This window comes from Anomaloglossus baeobatrachus, chromosome 5, assembly GCF_048569485.1.
Source record: "Anomaloglossus baeobatrachus isolate aAnoBae1 chromosome 5, aAnoBae1.hap1, whole genome shotgun sequence".
Classification (NCBI taxonomy): Eukaryota; Metazoa; Chordata; class Amphibia; order Anura; family Aromobatidae; genus Anomaloglossus; species Anomaloglossus baeobatrachus.
The window spans coordinates 377,314,036-377,331,197 of NC_134357.1; the positions used below are offsets into that span (position 1 = coordinate 377,314,036).

A 17,162-nucleotide genomic window follows, 5' to 3' on the forward strand; every position below is an offset into this window, starting at 1 on the left:
ATTCTCCCGGCAGCGTTCCGGTTTGTCTTCGAAGAGGTGCTGGCAAGGTATAGTCACTGCTCTGTGAATCTAAAGCAGCAGCTGTAACCGTCCCCTGCACTGACGGATGGCTGCTTTGCATTAGAACCAGCAGTCAGGGTGGGGGGCAGTTATAGGGGCCGCTCTCCATACACGAGCGGAAACTGAACCCGTGCTGGCGCCTCCCCGATAACTAAAGTCCGAACGTTACCAGGGGGAATACAGTTAATTTCCTCCCCGCAGCAGGGTTCATAGCGTGCATCTGCCATTTAATAGCATTTTTTCAGGTGACAGGTTCCCTTTAAAGGGAACCAATCACCAGGATTTTTGTATATAAGGTAAAGCCAGTGCTATACTGGCACTATCAGGCTGATTCTACACATACCTGTAGTGGTCAGCTCGGATGTATAGGTTTTGAAATCCAAGAAAGTAAAATTTATAAAATGATTAGCTTCTTGAGTGACAGCAGCTGAGGATCAGAGAATATCTGACGGTATGCATACTTATCCCCTTCCCCTGTTAAAATTAGCATAAGTATTATACAATCGACCTAGCACTTGTGGTGAGGTCATACCCATGTGACCACAAGTTGCGGGCCTCAGCCAACAAAGTTGATATCAGCAAGCAACATTTTTCTGTTGACTGAGGCCCCGCCCCTTCTGTCACATGGGTATGACGTCAGCACAGGGCCTGCTAGGTCGATTGTATAATACTTATGCTAATTCTAACAGGGGGTGGGGATAAGTATGAATACCCCCAGATGATATCTGATCCTCAGCTGCTGTCACTCAAGAAGCTGCTGATTTTATAAACTTTAGGTTTTTGAAACCCAAGAAAGTAAACATCCGAAATCACCACTACAGGTATGTATAGAATCAGCCTGATAGTGCCAGTATAGCACTGGCTTTAGCTTATATACGAAAATCCAGGTGATTGGTTCCCTTTAAGGTTTGCAGGGAATAGCAATGTCTTAGTAAGAAGTTTGCTTGTGTGAATCCCTTCCCAGTTATGTCCTATTTTATTTCACTTAGGTTTGGGAGAGTTTCCACGTATTATTGCTTTTGGTTTCTTATACTCCATTATTCCTGTATGACTGTGTTTGCACGTTCCTAGCCCTGTGTCTCACCCTCTGCCTTTGTGCACTTCATTTATGTTTGTTGTTTTTGTGTTACACTTGGTTTATAGCTTAGGGTGCAGTTATGGACGCTGAGGGTCGACGAGGGGGGACGCCATTCCATGATTTTGGGATGCCAGCTGCCACTATCAGGCAGTGACAAATCAGGTCAGGTCTAGGGCAAGAACTAGCCTTTTTTGGGACCTGTGTATTTCTAGTTTGACATCTTCCCTGGTTTGTCCTTCGCCATAAGAGTGTAAGGGTGCGTGATCACGATCAGAGTTTTGTACGCAGTGTGTTTTCCCTGCTTCCAAAATGCTGTGTTGTACAGTACAAGCACAGTGGATGGGATTTATAGAAATCCCTTGCCCTGTGCTTCTTTTTCCCGCAGCATAAACTAACATGTGGTGTGGCTTCCTGAGCCACAGCAGGTCAATTTATGCTGCCGAGCCGCAAGTGTTCTCCCCAGGGAGAACAGAGAGACCTCAGCACACTGAACCCTGCTTCTGGGCACGGACCGCTGCGTTCTCCCCTCAGAGAGCACTTGCAGCCCGCTGCGTCAAGAACATTGTGGGCACTTAGCCTAAGGGTGGTGTCACACACAGCGACGACGGCAACGACGTCGCTGCTACGTCACCATTTTCTGTGACGTTGCAGCGATGTCCCGTTGCTGTCGCTGTGTGTGACATCCAGCAACGACCTGGCCCCTGCTGTGAGGTCGCCGGTCGTTGCTGAATGTCCTGCTTCATTTTTTGGTCGTCGCTCTCCCGCTGTGACGCACACATCGCTGTGTGTGACAGCGAGAGAGCGACAAAATGAAGCGAGCAGGGAGCAGGAGCCGGCGTCTGGCAGCTGCGGTAAGCTGTAACCAGGGTAAACATCGGGTAACCAAGGGAAGACCTTTCCCTGGATACCCGATATTTACCTTCGTTACCAGCCTCCGCCACTCTCATGCTGCCAGTGCCGGCTCCCTGCTCTCTGCACTGTGACATGTAGCTGGAGTACACATTGGGTAATTAACCCGATGTGTACTGTAGCTAGGAGAGCAGGGAGCCAGCGCTAAGCAGTGTGCGCGGCTCCCTGCTCTCTGCACATGTAGCACAGCGACGCGTGTCGTTATGATCGCTGCTGCGTCTGCTGTGTTTGACAGCTAAGCAGCGATCATAACAGCGACTTACAAGGTCGCTGTTACGTCACAGAAAATGGTGACATAACAGCAACGTCGTTGTCGCTGTCGCTATGTGTGAACCCAGCTTTAGGGTTCAGGCGTAATAATTCCACAAACAGAATAGCTTCTCATTCCTACAGATTAGATATCATGTTCTCGACAGCCTGGTCTACATTGTCAGAGCGATGCACTATAGGACGAGGGTCTGAGGACTGTAGAGTAAAATCCTACTTGCAGTCATGGCTGAAAGCACCCTTGAAGTTGTTCCAGAAAAGGAAGTATTTCTCCCAGAAAACGATTGCAATTAAACAGTTTTTTTTAAATAATGTTTATTTCCTCTGTCTGTATTGGAACAGCACAAAAAAAGGCAAATTGGACATAATTTCCAAATACTTTATTTTCTGGAACAATTTCAAGAGTGGCAACACTTTTGGTCATGACTATGTTTTAGAACCAACCCATGACTCCACAAGCCTTGTACATGGCAAGCAAAGTACCTTGTTCTTCTTCCATGAAGGGATGAACTTGGTCATGCACAATGCTTAGGTAAGCCCTACTGTACCTCTATCAGGGAACCTAGGGTGTGCCAAGATGGCATTCACCAACTCCACCATACTGATACCCTATAGGAATTGTTAATCGATTTTCTTGGACCAAATTGTGACCCTCCCAACAGCGCAGTTAGCAGGAATCTGGATTGATTTGACTAGGTAATAGTCTTCCATTGAGGATACAGTTTTAGCCATCTTTTGCCCACTGGAGTCAGTTTCCTTTAGGCCCTGTGTGCACTGGAAAATGGAATTTTCTTAAGAAAATTCCACAGGGTCTGAAAGATTACCACACCCGCGGTAAAAAAATTGCGGCAAACCGCACCTGAAAACCGCATGCGGTTTGCTGCGGTTTTACCTCGGTATTGTTCGCGGTATTACCGCGGTTTTGCCTCGTGCGAGTTGGTACATGTGTTTTATTGCATTCAATGCAATAAAGCACATTGGGGAAAAAAAAATATATAATTTCCTTCTGAGATAGATAGTAGATAGATAAATAGACAAATAGAAGAATAGATAGAAGAATAGATAGAGGGCAGATCGCTGCATTTCTCCCAAGTGGTAGTGAGTGCACATTACCGGCCGTGGGAAATGCCCTGTGGTTACCTCTGCTGTCTCGCTGCGAGGCTGCATTCAGCGCTGTGTGTCAGTCGCGGCTGGATGCAAGCATCGCAGGAAGTGGATTACGCCGGAGCTGTGTTTTGGGAGGGGTTAATAAAAGGGTGAACGAGGAGGCTTATTTGTGTTTTATTTAAAATAAAGGATTTTTCGGGGTGTGGTTTTTTCACTTTACTTACGGGTATATCATGTCAGCTTTCTTTTTTTTTTTTTTTTTTTTTTTTTTTAAATCAGGTTCATTTTTATTTAACATCAAAATTATACAACACATAAAATAATTCCCTCCATAGAAATATCACAGAAAGGGAAAAAACCTTTAGTCAATAAGAAAAACCACACAAATAACATAATAAACAATGCACCCGCAGTCCACGTCTCATTTCAATATGGGTCTCAAAGTGCATATTATTTCCCAATATATTCTCCATAGTATAGCTTACCCAGCATCATTATGACATTATATATATATATATATACACATATACATACACGCACGCACGCACGCACGCACGCACGCACACACATATACATGCACACACATATACATGCACACACCTTCCAGCAGTACGCATATCACCCTATTTGAGGAAATTTGTTAACCGGTCAGAAGGAGAAGGACCTGGTCGCTCGCACTGTCCTGCAGTAACGCCGAGGAGGGAAGGCCTGGGGTATCCAACCATGCCCCCCAGATCTTATAGAACTTTTTCAATGCATTTCTTTTAAGGTATACTCCTCTCTCCAGTCGAAGTATAGCGTTTACTCTTTCCCTAAAATCCCCGATGACCGGAGGCGCTGGGTCCAACCAGTGGTAGGCCAACAGTTTCCTAGCCTGGTACAAGAGACGTGTAATACCGACCATTACCGGCGAACTCAAGTCCACCGCCCCCTCCAGTAGACCCAGGATACATATAATAGGTCTTGGCTGTAGACGGATATTGAAAACTTGTCTAACCAAATCTAGTACTGCCCTCCAGTAATCTTCAATGTTCCCACAGGACCACATCATATGCATCAGATTCGCACCTTCCTGTCCGCACCTAGGACACAGATCATCCATCCTAACTCCCATCTTATGCAATAGACTAGGTGTCCTATATACTCTATGTAACAGGAATAGCTGCGACAGTCGTTGGCCTTCAGATACAGCAAGGCTTGGAGTCTGAGACAGGACCTCACCCCACTGTTCCTCTGTCATAGGGCCTAGGTCCCTCTCCCACTTCTCTCTAGCCTGCAAAGGGAATTTGTCGAGGTGTCTAGATAACATCACTGTATACAACCTAGAAATAATACCATAGGAGCGATCAGATGTCAACAATTCAGTAAGAGTGTGATTCCGCTCTATCCTAATGTCCATACGACGTGTCTGTGTCTCATAGGCATGACGGAGCTGCAGGTATTGGTAAAAGGAACTGTGCGGTATCCCAAACTCAGCTTGAAGCTGGTCAAATCTTTTAAGTATATTATTCTGAAGAATCTGAGACACCTGATGCACCCCCCTGCTCACCCACATTCTCCAACCCGGGAGTCTCTGCAGCTCCGCCAGTCCACGATTATGCCATAAGGGCCAGTACTCAGTCATTCCTGATATTCCCAGCAACTGCTTCCCTCTATCCCACACCTTGTACATCAATGATAATGTTGGATATAATGTTCCTCCTCTGGGTGAGTATCCTGCATCCAAAAAAGCCACTGGGTGTCCCCATTCTGCAAGGCCCCTCACCAATTTGCCCCCAGCGTCATATGCCTCATCCTTTCCCCACCCCCTGAAGTGCTGCATCTGTGCCGCAACATAATAAACCCACGGGTTGGGGACTGCCAGACCCCCATCCTCCTTCCCTCTCTGCAGGGTCTCAAGGCGGATTCTAGCCTGCTGCTTTTGCCACAAGAGTTCCCGAAACAAAGTGTTGATTTTACGGAAAAATTTCCAGTGGATCCATATTGGGGCGTTGTGGAGAAGATACAGAAGTTTGGGCATCAGTACCATTTTTAGTAGATTAGCACGGCCAATAAGGGACAGTGGGAGTCGACACCAGGCATCTATCTTGTTCCTAAACTGAGCCAACACTGGTTCCAGATTTTGAGAGTAGTAATCACGCGGTCGGGCACTAACCACAATCCCCAGGTATTTAAATTTATCCACCGTCGGAATTGGCAGCCCCAGAGTACTAAAATTAGATGGGAGTGGATCTATAGGGAGCAGGGCCGATTTCTTCCAGTTTATTAGGAGTCCCGAGCGCCTACCAAATTCTATAATAATATTTATTGCTGGGCCCACCGATGTCCCCACCTCCCTGAGATACAGCAACAAATCGTCCGCATAGAGGGAAACCTTATGCTCCAGACCGCCTATCTCAAACCCCTTTACGCCAGCGGATGCACGAAGCATAGCCGCCAATGGTTCAATTGCCGCTGCAAATAGTAATGGAGAGAGAGGACAGCCCTGTCTCGTGCCCCTGGCCAAATTAAAAGACGAGGAGGTACAACGATTAACTCGAATCCTGGCCCGCGGAGAGGCATATAACAATTTGACCCAGCCAATAAATCTGGAGCCAAGACCCAATTTCTCCAAAACTACCCATAGGAAATTCCATTCAATACTGTCAAAGGCTTTGGCTGCATCTAATGACAGGACTGCTCTCTCCTTGTTTCTCCCCTCAGAACTTAGCTGTATCCCCAGGAATAAACGTCGCAAATTAATGGAAGTAGATTTATTGGGGATGAATCCAGTCTGATCCTCGTGGATCACTGACGTGATCACCCGGGACAACCTGTTAGCTAGAATTTTAGCGATTAATTTAATATCTAATGTAAGCAGCGAGATTGGGCGATAGGAGTCAGGCGCGGTCGGATCTTTCCCGGGTTTTAAAATCAGAACAATAATAGCCTCCCTCATGGATGCAGGGAGGGATCCCTTCTCCTCAGCATCTCTGAACACATCCAAGAGTCTTGGCAGCAGCAGATGGGTATATAATTTGTAGAATTCACCCGGGAGTCCGTCCGCACCTGGGGCCTTTTCATTTTGGATTTGACCGAGCGCCTCCTCCAGCTCCTCCAGGTCTATATCTCTATTCAGGGAATCTCTCTCACTATCTGACAGACTGGGGAGAGTGATCTCCTCCACAAAGTCCCGCAGTTCCTCATCCCCATAATGCGATTTAGAGGAGTATAATTGGGTGTAATACTGTTGCATGACCTCCACAATCCTCCCGCTGTCCCTCACCTCCTCTCCAGTGTCAAGTTTCAATTTGGTGATATAGGTCAATCCCTCCTGCGCCCTAGCAATTGTAGCCAAGAGATGTCCCACACTCTCCCCCTCCGTAAAGTACCGCTGCTTAAGGAAAAAGCGTTTGTTAGTGGCCAAGGAAGTCATATGGTCTCTCAGAGCTCTCTGTGCCCTCTCTAAGTCCCGCTTGGCATCATCTGTAGGGTTAGATATAAGAAGTCGTTCTGCATCACCTAAAGTGTCCGTCAGATACTTAGTGCGCTCTCTTGTTTTCGCCTTTCGGGTGCAAATTTCCCTAATATATGTCCCACGAACATACGCCTTCATTGCGTCCCACACTATATGTTTAGATGCCGTACCGTCATTTGTCACAAAATATTCCCGTATAGTGTCAGTCAGAGTGCCCCCTATCAGTTGTATCCAAAAAGGGTTGAGCCGCCAAGGTATCCCCGCCAGCCGGTCCGGGTCCCCAAGCCTTAGACGGACCTGTAGTGGGGAGTGGTCAGACACCCCCCTGGCCAGGTACGTGACTGAAGCTACACAAGGCAGCAGCTGAGCATTTCCAATGGCCAGGTCAATCCGGGACAGTGAATGATGAGAACTAGAATAGCATGAATACTGCCGGACCTGCGGGTTTCTAATACGCCAAATATCTACATATCCCACCTCCTCCATCAGTCTGGCAAGGGATGTAGCTGCCGCCCCCACTGAGATATTCCCTGTATGTAACTTATCCCAATACGGGTGCAAGTAATTATTATAGTCTCCTACTAATAGGGTGGGGACCTCAGGGAGGGAAGCAACAAAATTGAGAATACGTTTCAATGGTTCCCCTGTGTATGGCGGCGGAATATAAATTGCAACTAGAACACAGCGCACATTATGAAGGACACAGTAAAGACATACAAATCTACCCTCCTGATCCACAGAAGCTTTAAGACACTCAAACGGCACTGTCCTGTGTATCAGGACACTCACCCCCCTGGAATGTGTGGTATATACAGAGTGATACTCATGGGCTATCCATTTTTTGTGGAGCAAGTGGAGCCGCTCCTTCACCAAGTGCGTTTCTGATAAGAATATTATGTCTGGCTTAAGCTGCTGTAGAAACAGAAAAACTGCACATCTTTTAGTGGCTTCACCCAATCCTCGCACATTCCAGGCCACTATATTAACCTCCTTCGCCATAAGGGTGAGTACACATATGTAACAGCAGGGGGCAGCAAGCGGGGACCTCCGGACCCATCTGCAGCAGTTCCCATAGATGAGCATAGACCAAACAGGTGCATAAAACGAAAAGGTCAAACAACATAAAAACATACACAGTGAACCAGGACATTCCTCTCAAACAGAGGGAAGTGGGGCTAAACATAACCCTAAGAGCACATAACGGTTTAAATTCCTGAACAGTCATCAACTGCATAGTAACCTATCTGGGTGGCTCCTGCCAACCGTCCATAAGTGTTCCAGCTGGGAAACATAGCACGTTCACCTCAGCAAGTCCAACAGCAAGGAATCCGCAATAATCCTCAGCGGTGATTTCTGCGCAGTCCTTTTTCATTGGTATCGAGCCATGCGGCTGCATCCTTTGGAGTGTCAAAAAACTTTGTCCCACCATCCGCCACCACTCGCAGCCTGGTAGGGTATAGCATTGAGTAAGAGATCTGCAGCTGCCTCAGGCGTTTTTTGACATCAATAAATTGCGCTCTCCTCTGCTGGATTTCAGTGGAAAAATCCGGGTACAGTGAGACCTTATGGCCGTCAATAGCCAGATCCTTAATCTCCCGGGCTCTGCGGAGCGCAGTGTCCCTGTCCCTGAAGTGCAGTAGCTTGAGGAGGATAGGACGAGGGGGTGCCCCTGGTGGTGGGGGTCTAGTGGGGACCCTATGTGCCCGCTCAATAGTGAAGAAAGGAGAAAACAGATCCATACCCAAAGTCTTGGGGAGCCACATTTCAAAAAAAGCTACTGGATTATTGCCTTCTGCCTTTTCTGGGACCCCGACCAGTCGGAGATTGCTTCTGCGGGATCTGTTTTCTAGATCGTCCACCTTAGCCCTAAGCAATGAGATATTGTGGATTGCTCTGCCAAGGTCCCGAGTCAGAGGGGGAAGCTTATCCTCTGTGGCACTGACCCGGTCTTCCAGGGCCCCCACCCGTACATTAACCCCCTGCAACTCGTGCCTGATAGATGAAATGTCCATTTTAATTCCTCCCATCTGTATGTTCAAAGTGGCTAGCATATTGTTGCAGGTATTTACTGCTGCAAGCACATCACTGAGGGTGGGCTCTGCTCTCCCAGGATCTGTGTTTTCATCTGTAGCTCTAAGGTTGTCCCCCTGCTCCACATTATTGGCAGCAGCCAACATACTCACAGCTCCCTGCTGCTCTTCCTCCTCCATCAGTTCTTGTCCTGGGATCTCCTCCACGCTGAGGGCACACTGCTTAACAGCTCCAGGTATCTCAGGCTGATCTCGTGCAAACTTGCTGAGGCGAGCTATTGCATCAGACGCCCTGCCCCCACATGAAGCTCCAGCGTCCATGAGTGTGGCCTGTGTCCCGCGCTTCTTATCAGCCCGAGTTCTGGTCATATCACTCAGGTCTTTGAAGCCCCCTCAGTCTAGGAGAGGTCACCACTCCAGGAAAGCAGTAAAACAAACTTTAACCCCAGCTGGACAGGATTATACAGGAGTTTTTTGCAGGAGCTGTCTCTACACAGGTCTTCCTCACATGCTGCTCAGGCCACACCCCTCATGTCAGCTTTCACATAGACGCTGCCATGATCAAGCCTGGAGTTAATGGCGGCGATCCGCCATTAACTCCAGGCTTATTACCCTGACTGCCCCCGCATCACGGCAGCAGGAAGAGCCAGGGGCACTCCGGTACTGTCGCATAATGCATGCGACAGTCCCAGGGCAGCTGCGGCTGATATTCTCGGCTGCGGGAGGGGGCGGGACATTAACCCTGCCCCCCCGCCCTCCCCAGCCTGAGAATACCGGGCCGCCGCTCTGTGCTTACCTCGGCTGGAAGGTAAAAATACAGCGGAGCCCACATGTTTTTTTTTTTTTCTATATTTCCGTTTGATTTGCATGTGTATTCTATATGTCTGTGTGTGAGTGTGATGTGTGTGTGTGTGTGTTTACTCTCTGCTCCGCTTCCTCTTCCTGTAATGACATCACTTCCCTGTGGGATTTCACGATTACATGGCAGTCAATGGAGTGAAATCCCGCAGCTATCTGCGGAAAAGATGTGACATGCAATTGTTTTTGCTGCGGGAATACCGCAGCAAAACATGCAGCTGTCAAATTCTGCATAGTGCGCACAGCATTTTTTTTTTCCCATAGGTTTTGCTGGTGATTCACTGCAGAGATGTTATGAACATTTTCTGCAGCGAAACCGCAGGAAATCCGCGGGAAAAACCGGCAAGTGCGCACAGGGCCTTAGGCAGCAATGACCCTTGAAGTGGTCATCTTCCATCATCCCATTCGTGGAAAGGAATGAGGAGTTGTCCTCAGACCCATTAGTTGGAGCACCAGTGTTGTGTTCAGCTGTAATTTGCCTGTGCACCGCCTGTCCATCAGATGGATCCTTACATTAATTGTTCACATCCACAGGATCCCACTTGTCTGGATGTTTTTACTCCTCACCATTCTCATTCTGCTCTCGAGAAAACCTCAGCGGACTGGCAGATTTAGGCATCATGGCCCCTGCTAGTCTCTTGCCGATGGCCTTGCCTCGCTCGAAGTGTGAAAGCAGCTTATATGTATGAGCTCATACTGCAGGTATTTGTGGGTGAAGAAATCCCCCACCCTTATCCTGTTAGTACATATGCAGACCCCCACCCTGACGGTACAAGCCTCCTGGTTTACAGCCGCGAGGAGGGGGATGTGTCTGTTTACTGTTCCCTTACACTGTAAAGGATTCCCTATTGAGAGACCAATTCCGAACCCCAGATAGCCAGTGTACGGAGAGTTTTTGTTTGTATTGATGTCTATATTACGTCTCTTGGCATTATTCTAGTTACTCATTTGTGCCTTTACCCCTGGGTATCCCTTGGATATCCTTCTGTCACCAGTGGGAGCTTTCCCATGATAAACTAAGCATTTTTTCATTCCCAATTGACTCCAGTACACACGTGGCTAAAGGAAGAATTTCCCAGTTCTACAGTTAGGTCCAGAAATATTCATGATTTGGGCTCCTCATACCACTGTTTTGGGGATTTTTGTTTTACTTAAAATGAAACTAAGATACAATTGAAGTGCAGACTTTCAGGTTTAATTAAAGGGGTTGAATGAAAATATCCCGTGAAACGTTTAGGAATTGCATCTATATTTCTACAAAGCCTCCTGATTAGACACATTTACTTTACCATAAATAAAATGTTCATTTTTAATACCTTGCAGAGAATCCTTTGCAGGCAGTGACTGCCTTTAGCCTGAAAGACAATAGACATCAACAAACGCTGGGTTTCCTCCTTTGTGATGCTTTGACGGCCTTTACTGCAGCCGACTTCAGTTGGTGCTTATTTGTGGGTTTTTCTGCCTTACATTTTGCCTTTAAGCACGTGAAATGCAGCTCGATGGGGTAGAGATCTGGTGATTGACTCGGCCATTGCAGAACACTCCACTTCCTTTCCTTATATTCAGAAACCAGTCCAGGAGGGTTTTTTTCATTGGACAGCGCTTCACAGTATAGATGGACAATCACCATGGCTGCATTTGGTTGAATCTAAGCAGAAAGTATCACCCTGTACACTCTAGAATTCATCCAGCTGCTTCTGTCTACAGTCACATCATCAATAAACACTAGTGACCCAGGGCCATTAGAAGCCATGCATGCCCGGCCATCACACTGCCTCCCCCATGTTTTACAGCGGATGTGGTGTGCTTTGGATCATGACCTTTTCTCCAGACTTTGTTACAATCATTCTGGTACACGTTGATCTTAGTTTCCAGAACTGGTCTGGCTTTAGATATTTTATGGCAAATTCTAATCTGACCTTTCTATTTTTAAGGCTGATTGTTTGCATCTTGTGCTGAGCCCTGTGTATTTGCTCTCATGAAGTCTTCTATTCATGCTAGACTTAGATACCGAAACACCTACGCCCTGGAGTGTTCATCACTTGGGTGGATGTTGTGAAGAGTTTTTTTCTTCACTATTGTACGGTTCTGCCATCTACCACCACTGTTGTCTTCGGTGGATGTCCACGTTTTTTTTTGAGTTCACAAACTCACCAGTGCTCTCTATTTGCAGAATGTACCAAAACTGATGATTAGACAGCTTCTAACATTTCTGCAATTTCTCTGATGGATTTCTTCTATTTTTTTCAGTATGATTGTCTTTTTTTTCCATTGAGACTTCCTTGGACCGCATCCTGTAGGTCCACAGCAACAGCTTCCAAGTGCAAATGCTGCACCTGGAATCAGCCCCAGACCTTTTACGTATTAAGGAGCTTTAAGATAATTCGATTTACTTTTGGTTCCTTGAAAAAGAGGCAGCTACATATTAAAGAGCAGTTATCCCTAAACTCTTACTCCAATTAGGATGTGAATACCCTTAAATTATAGCTCAGAGTCTCCACTTTTAGCCCATATTAATTATATAACTATCTTAAATATGTATTTGTAAATGGCTAACATGCCAAAACTTATCCTTGTCCAAATATTTCTGGACCTAACGGTATATTAGAGAGTTGTGTAAGTAAGAAAAACAAAAGAATAAAAAATCCATACCCTTATACATCCATGTATATAAACACTCTAGTCCAGATCTCATATGTGTATAACTTTTCTTTTTTTTTTTTTTTTTTTTTTTTTTTTTTTATGGGAACCTGGGTTAGATCAGCAGTGTGAAGAAGCAAAAGCTTTCCAGGTCCGACTATATGGAGAGGAAAATTGCCGTAAAGACCATGGGGTACATGAGTCCCTGCATTTTACACTTATGAACTTACCTTGGCCCTTAACTATAGGATGCCCATACACATTAGACTTGGGCCAACCAGATCCACCAATTTGTTAGGAGAGCAAAGGATCGGCGGTATCATTTTAGTTCTCAATCCTCTCATTAGGAGACACAAGCAACTGTCTGAGAGTGGCAATTTCTGAAGCCCAGTAGACATTACTGTAATGTTGGTTGACCCCACCAATAGATATGGCCGGCAGTCATCTAAGGTGTCTCGGGGGGGTTTGTTCACCCATATAGAACTTGAGGAAAGGGAGTTGTTAGAAAGGGTTATCAGCTGAACAACTGTTTGACCCCTTTAGGCTTAGTGCGCACGCTGCGTTTTTTACCGCGTTTTTGCTGCAGAAAATGTTCATAAGCTTGCTGCAGTCCTTCCCCAGTCTAAAAATATCAGCCAGCAGCCCCGCAGAATTGCCGCATCCATTAGATGTGACAGTCCCGGGGCTCTACCCGGCTCATCCCAATTGGTGTGATGCGGTGGCAATCGGGGTAATAAGTAGTTAATGGCAACCAATAGCTGCCACTAAGTCCAAGATTAGTAATGGCAGCGTCTGATACGCCATCACTAATCTGTGACAGTAAATAAACACACACACCAAAAAATCTTTTATTTAAAATAAAACATAAAAAAGCCCCCTCTTTCACCACTTTATTAAAACCCCCAAATACCCCTCCAGATCCGGTGTAATCCACACGATGTTCCACAATGCTTGCATACTGATCCAGTGGCGTCTGACACATAACACTCAATGTAGCCCCGTGAATGAGGCTGTAGGGGTAACTCCAGGTCATTTCTCACGGTCAGTGATGTCAACACATTACCGCTCGCGAGAGCGGTAATAGTGACGTCACTGACCGGCAGTGACCCTGCAAGAACTCAGACCCAAGGTCCCAAAAGGTCCCTGCTGTATGAGAAATACTGTTAGGGGGGGAAACACATACATCATTAATAAAAGCTGTAATATCTATCAGCCAATCCATTATCGCTCTGTCCCTCGCTCTGTCCCTCGCTCTGTCCCTCGCTCTGTCCCTCGCTCTGTCCCTCGCTCTGTCCCTCGCTCTGTCCCTCGCTCTGTCCCTCGCTCTGTCCCTCGCTCTGTCCCTCGCTCTGTCCCTCGCTCTGTCCCTCGCTCTGTCCCTCGCTCTGTCCCTCGCTCTGTCCCTCGCTCTGTCCCTCGCTCTGTCCCTCGCTCTGTCCCTCGCTCTGTCCCTCGCTCTGTCCCTCGCTCTGTCCCTCGCTCTGTCCCTCGCTCTGTCCCTCGCTCTGTCCCTCGCTCTGTCCCTCGCTCTGTCCCTCGCTCTGTCCCTCGCTCTGTCCCTCGCTCTGTCCCTCGCTCTGTCCCTCGCTCTGTCCCTCGCTCTGTCCCTCGCTCTGTCCCTCGCTCTGTCCCTCGCTCTGTCCCTCGCTCTGTCCCTCGCTCTGTCCCTCGCTCTGTCCCTCGCTCTGTCCCTCGCTCTGTCCCTCGCGCTGTCCCTCGCGCTGTCCCTCGCGCTGTCCCTCGCTCTGTCCCTCGCTCTGTCCCTCGCTCTGTCCCTCGCTCTGTCCCTCGCTCTGTCCCTCGCTCTGTCCCTCGCTCTGTCCCTCGCTCTGTCCCTCGCTCTGTCCCTCGCTCTGTCCCTCGCTCTGTCCCTCGCTCTGTCCCTCGCTCTGTCCCTCGCTCTGTCCCTCGCTCTGTCCCTCGCTCTGTCCCTCGCTCTGTCCCTCGCTCTACTTTTTTTTCTTTTCATTTTTCAAAATGTTTATTGCATTGAATGCATTAAAACACATGAACCAATTTGCAGCAGACCGCGGTAAAATAGTGTGTGGTTTTCTGGTGCGGTTTGCCGTGTTTTTTTTTACCGCAGGTGCGGTAATCTTTCAGACCCTGCTGCATTGTCTTAAGAAAATTCCATTTTCTAGTGCGCACAGGGCCTTAGAGAGTAAATGGATAGCTTTAAAGAACAATGTCCAAATTCTTCCATGTTTATATAGAGCTTCTTTTAAAGAGGTTGCTCTTCATTAGGAACAAAAGCTTTGGTTAACCATTTCTTCCTTGAGTGTGTGCAGGGATCACACAAAGATAATTGCCTGATTCTTATTGTTTTTCCTCTATTGCAGGGAGGCCGAGGCTTACAAAGAGAAGGGGAATGCGTTCTATGTGCAGAAGGAGTACAGTGAAGCGTACAACTACTATACCAAGGCCATTGGTGAGTGCTGCTGCCATCATAAATGTTTCCTTTCCACCGCTCATCACCCAGCTTGCCTGGGCCTGCTGGATAACCTAGGCAAGGTGAACCATGGAAGTTGCCAGGTCTCTTCCCATTCTGCCATATCAATTAATGTCTATTAAAGGGGTATTCCCACCTCAAGATCCTATCCCAATATGTAGTAAGTGTAATAATATTAGCAAATACCTTCAATAAGAAATATAGTATAGTTCTCCTGATTATAGCCATGCCGCTTACCTCATGTGCAGGGCATTGCAGGACCATGGTTATGACCACTATCAACTAGTTAACTGTCACTATATGCGTGGTCATAACTATGGATACCAAAGTTGCAATGCCCTGCTCATGAGGTAAGTGACAGTGAATCAGGAGAACTATACTACATTTCTAATTGGAGGTATTTACTAATTATTATTCCACCAACTACATATTGGGATAGGATGTTTGACCCGTTAACATTGAAACATAATTGTGGATGACCGATCTTTAGAAAGCTTTTTTCTGATTGGTGTACACAGGCTGCCGATCACCTGATAAACGCACATGAGATCCTTGTTTTCGGCAGTGCATCGTCCTGTGTAAAGATGTCTCATGCTGCCGAGACCATCTCAACCGTCTCGACTGAAACATCTACACATCGCTCAGTGCACACTGTTTACCGCCGTCTGCCTGCGTAAATGGCAATTAAACGACCATCGATCTGTAATTTTTGAATACATGCTGGTTATGTAGGCCTGCCGGGTGATCACGGTAAATTAACCCTTAATAAAAGTTTAAGTTGTATGTACCCCAAAATGATGCCACTAATAAATACAACTAATCCCTCCCCCCCCCCAAAGTAAAAACAAGCCCTCATTATAGCTACAACAGTGAAAAGACTGAAAAATAGTAATAATATAGGCTTCTAAAATGTGATCATGACAAAATGAATAAAACAAGAATGTCTAGATATCAAAGGGGGTCTGTCACCCCCAAACTAGAGTGTTTGTGCGCACCCTGATTTTTTTTTTGTTGGCATTGATGCCCCTGCAGCCGCGCTCGCCTGGTGCCATTGCTGGCTGCAGCCGCGCTCGCCTGGTGCCATTGCTGGCTGCAGCCGCGCTCGCCTGGTGCCATTGCTGGCTGCAGCCGCGCTCGCCTGGTGCCATTGCTGGCTGCAGCCGCGCTCGCCTGGTGCCATTGCTGGCTGCAGCCGCGCTCGCCTGGTGCCATTGCTGGCTGCAGCCGCGCTCGCCTGGTGCCATTGCTGGCTGCAGCCGCGCTCGCCTGGTGCCATTGCTGGCTGCAGCCGCGCTCGCCTGGTGCCATTGCTGGCTGCAGCCGCGCTCGCCTGGTGCCATTGCTGGCTGCAGCCGCGCTCGCCTGGTGCCATTGCTGGCTGCTGCAGCCGCGCTCGCCTGGTGCCATTGCTGGCTGCAGCCGCGCTCGCCTGGTGCCATTGCTGGCTGCTGCAGCCGCGCTCGCCTGGTGCCATTGCTGGCTGCTGCAGCCGCGCTCGCCTGGTGCCATTGCTGGCTGCTGCAGCCGCGCTCGCCTGGTGCCATTGCTGGCTGCTGCAGCCGCGCTCGCCTGGTGCCATTGCTGGCTGCTGCAGCCGCGCTCGCCTGGTGCCATTGCTGGCTGCTGCAGCCGCGCTCGCCTGGTGCCATTGCTGGCTGCTGCAGCCGCGCTCGCCTGGTGCCATTGCTGGCTGCTGCAGCCGCGCTCGCCTGGTGCCATTGCTGGCTGCTGCAGCCGCGCTCGCCTGGTGCCATTGCTGGCTGCTGCAGCCGCGCTCGCCTGGTGCCATTGCTGGCTGCTGCAGCCGCGCTCGCCTGGTGCCATTGCTGGCTGCTGCAGCCGCGCTCGCCTGGTGCCATTGCTGGCTGCTGCATCCGCGCTCGCCTGGTGCCATTGCTGGCTGCTGCAGCCGCGCTCGCCTGGTGCCATTGCTGGCTGCAGCCGCGCTCGCCTGGTGCCATTGCTGGCTGCAGCCGCGCACGCGTGGTGCCATTGCTGGCTGCAGCCGCGCACGCGTGGTGCCATAGTGCAGACAAGTTATTGTTTTGGGGTTGATAGATTCCCTTTTAAAGCAAAAATAAGGCTAGTTTCACACCCGGCTTTTTGCCATTTTGCCGGATTCGGCGCACGCCAGTACAGTTGTATACAGTACAATGGCAGCGCCGCAACTTCCGGGTCATATGCTCCGGTTACATGACAGCATGTGAGCGGCGCTTGTCACGCTGCCATTATACTGTATACACTGTACTGGCGTGTGCCGAATCTGGCAAAAATTGATTCAGGAGTTAAAATGTCAAGGTGAGTCTG

At 48.4% G+C, this 17,162-nt stretch overlaps 1 protein-coding gene across 1 annotated transcript in view; it reads left to right on the top strand.

The window, feature by feature from the left end:
- The window catches only part of DNAJC7 (DnaJ heat shock protein family (Hsp40) member C7), a 78,704-nt gene that overhangs the window by 16,754 nt on the left and 44,788 nt on the right, over positions 1-17,162 (top strand). The window contains exon 2 of the mRNA XM_075350023.1: positions 14,746-14,834. Within this exon, the coding sequence (XP_075206138.1) occupies positions 14,746-14,834 (89 nt within the window). The remainder of the gene's footprint in view (positions 1-14,745; positions 14,835-17,162) is intronic.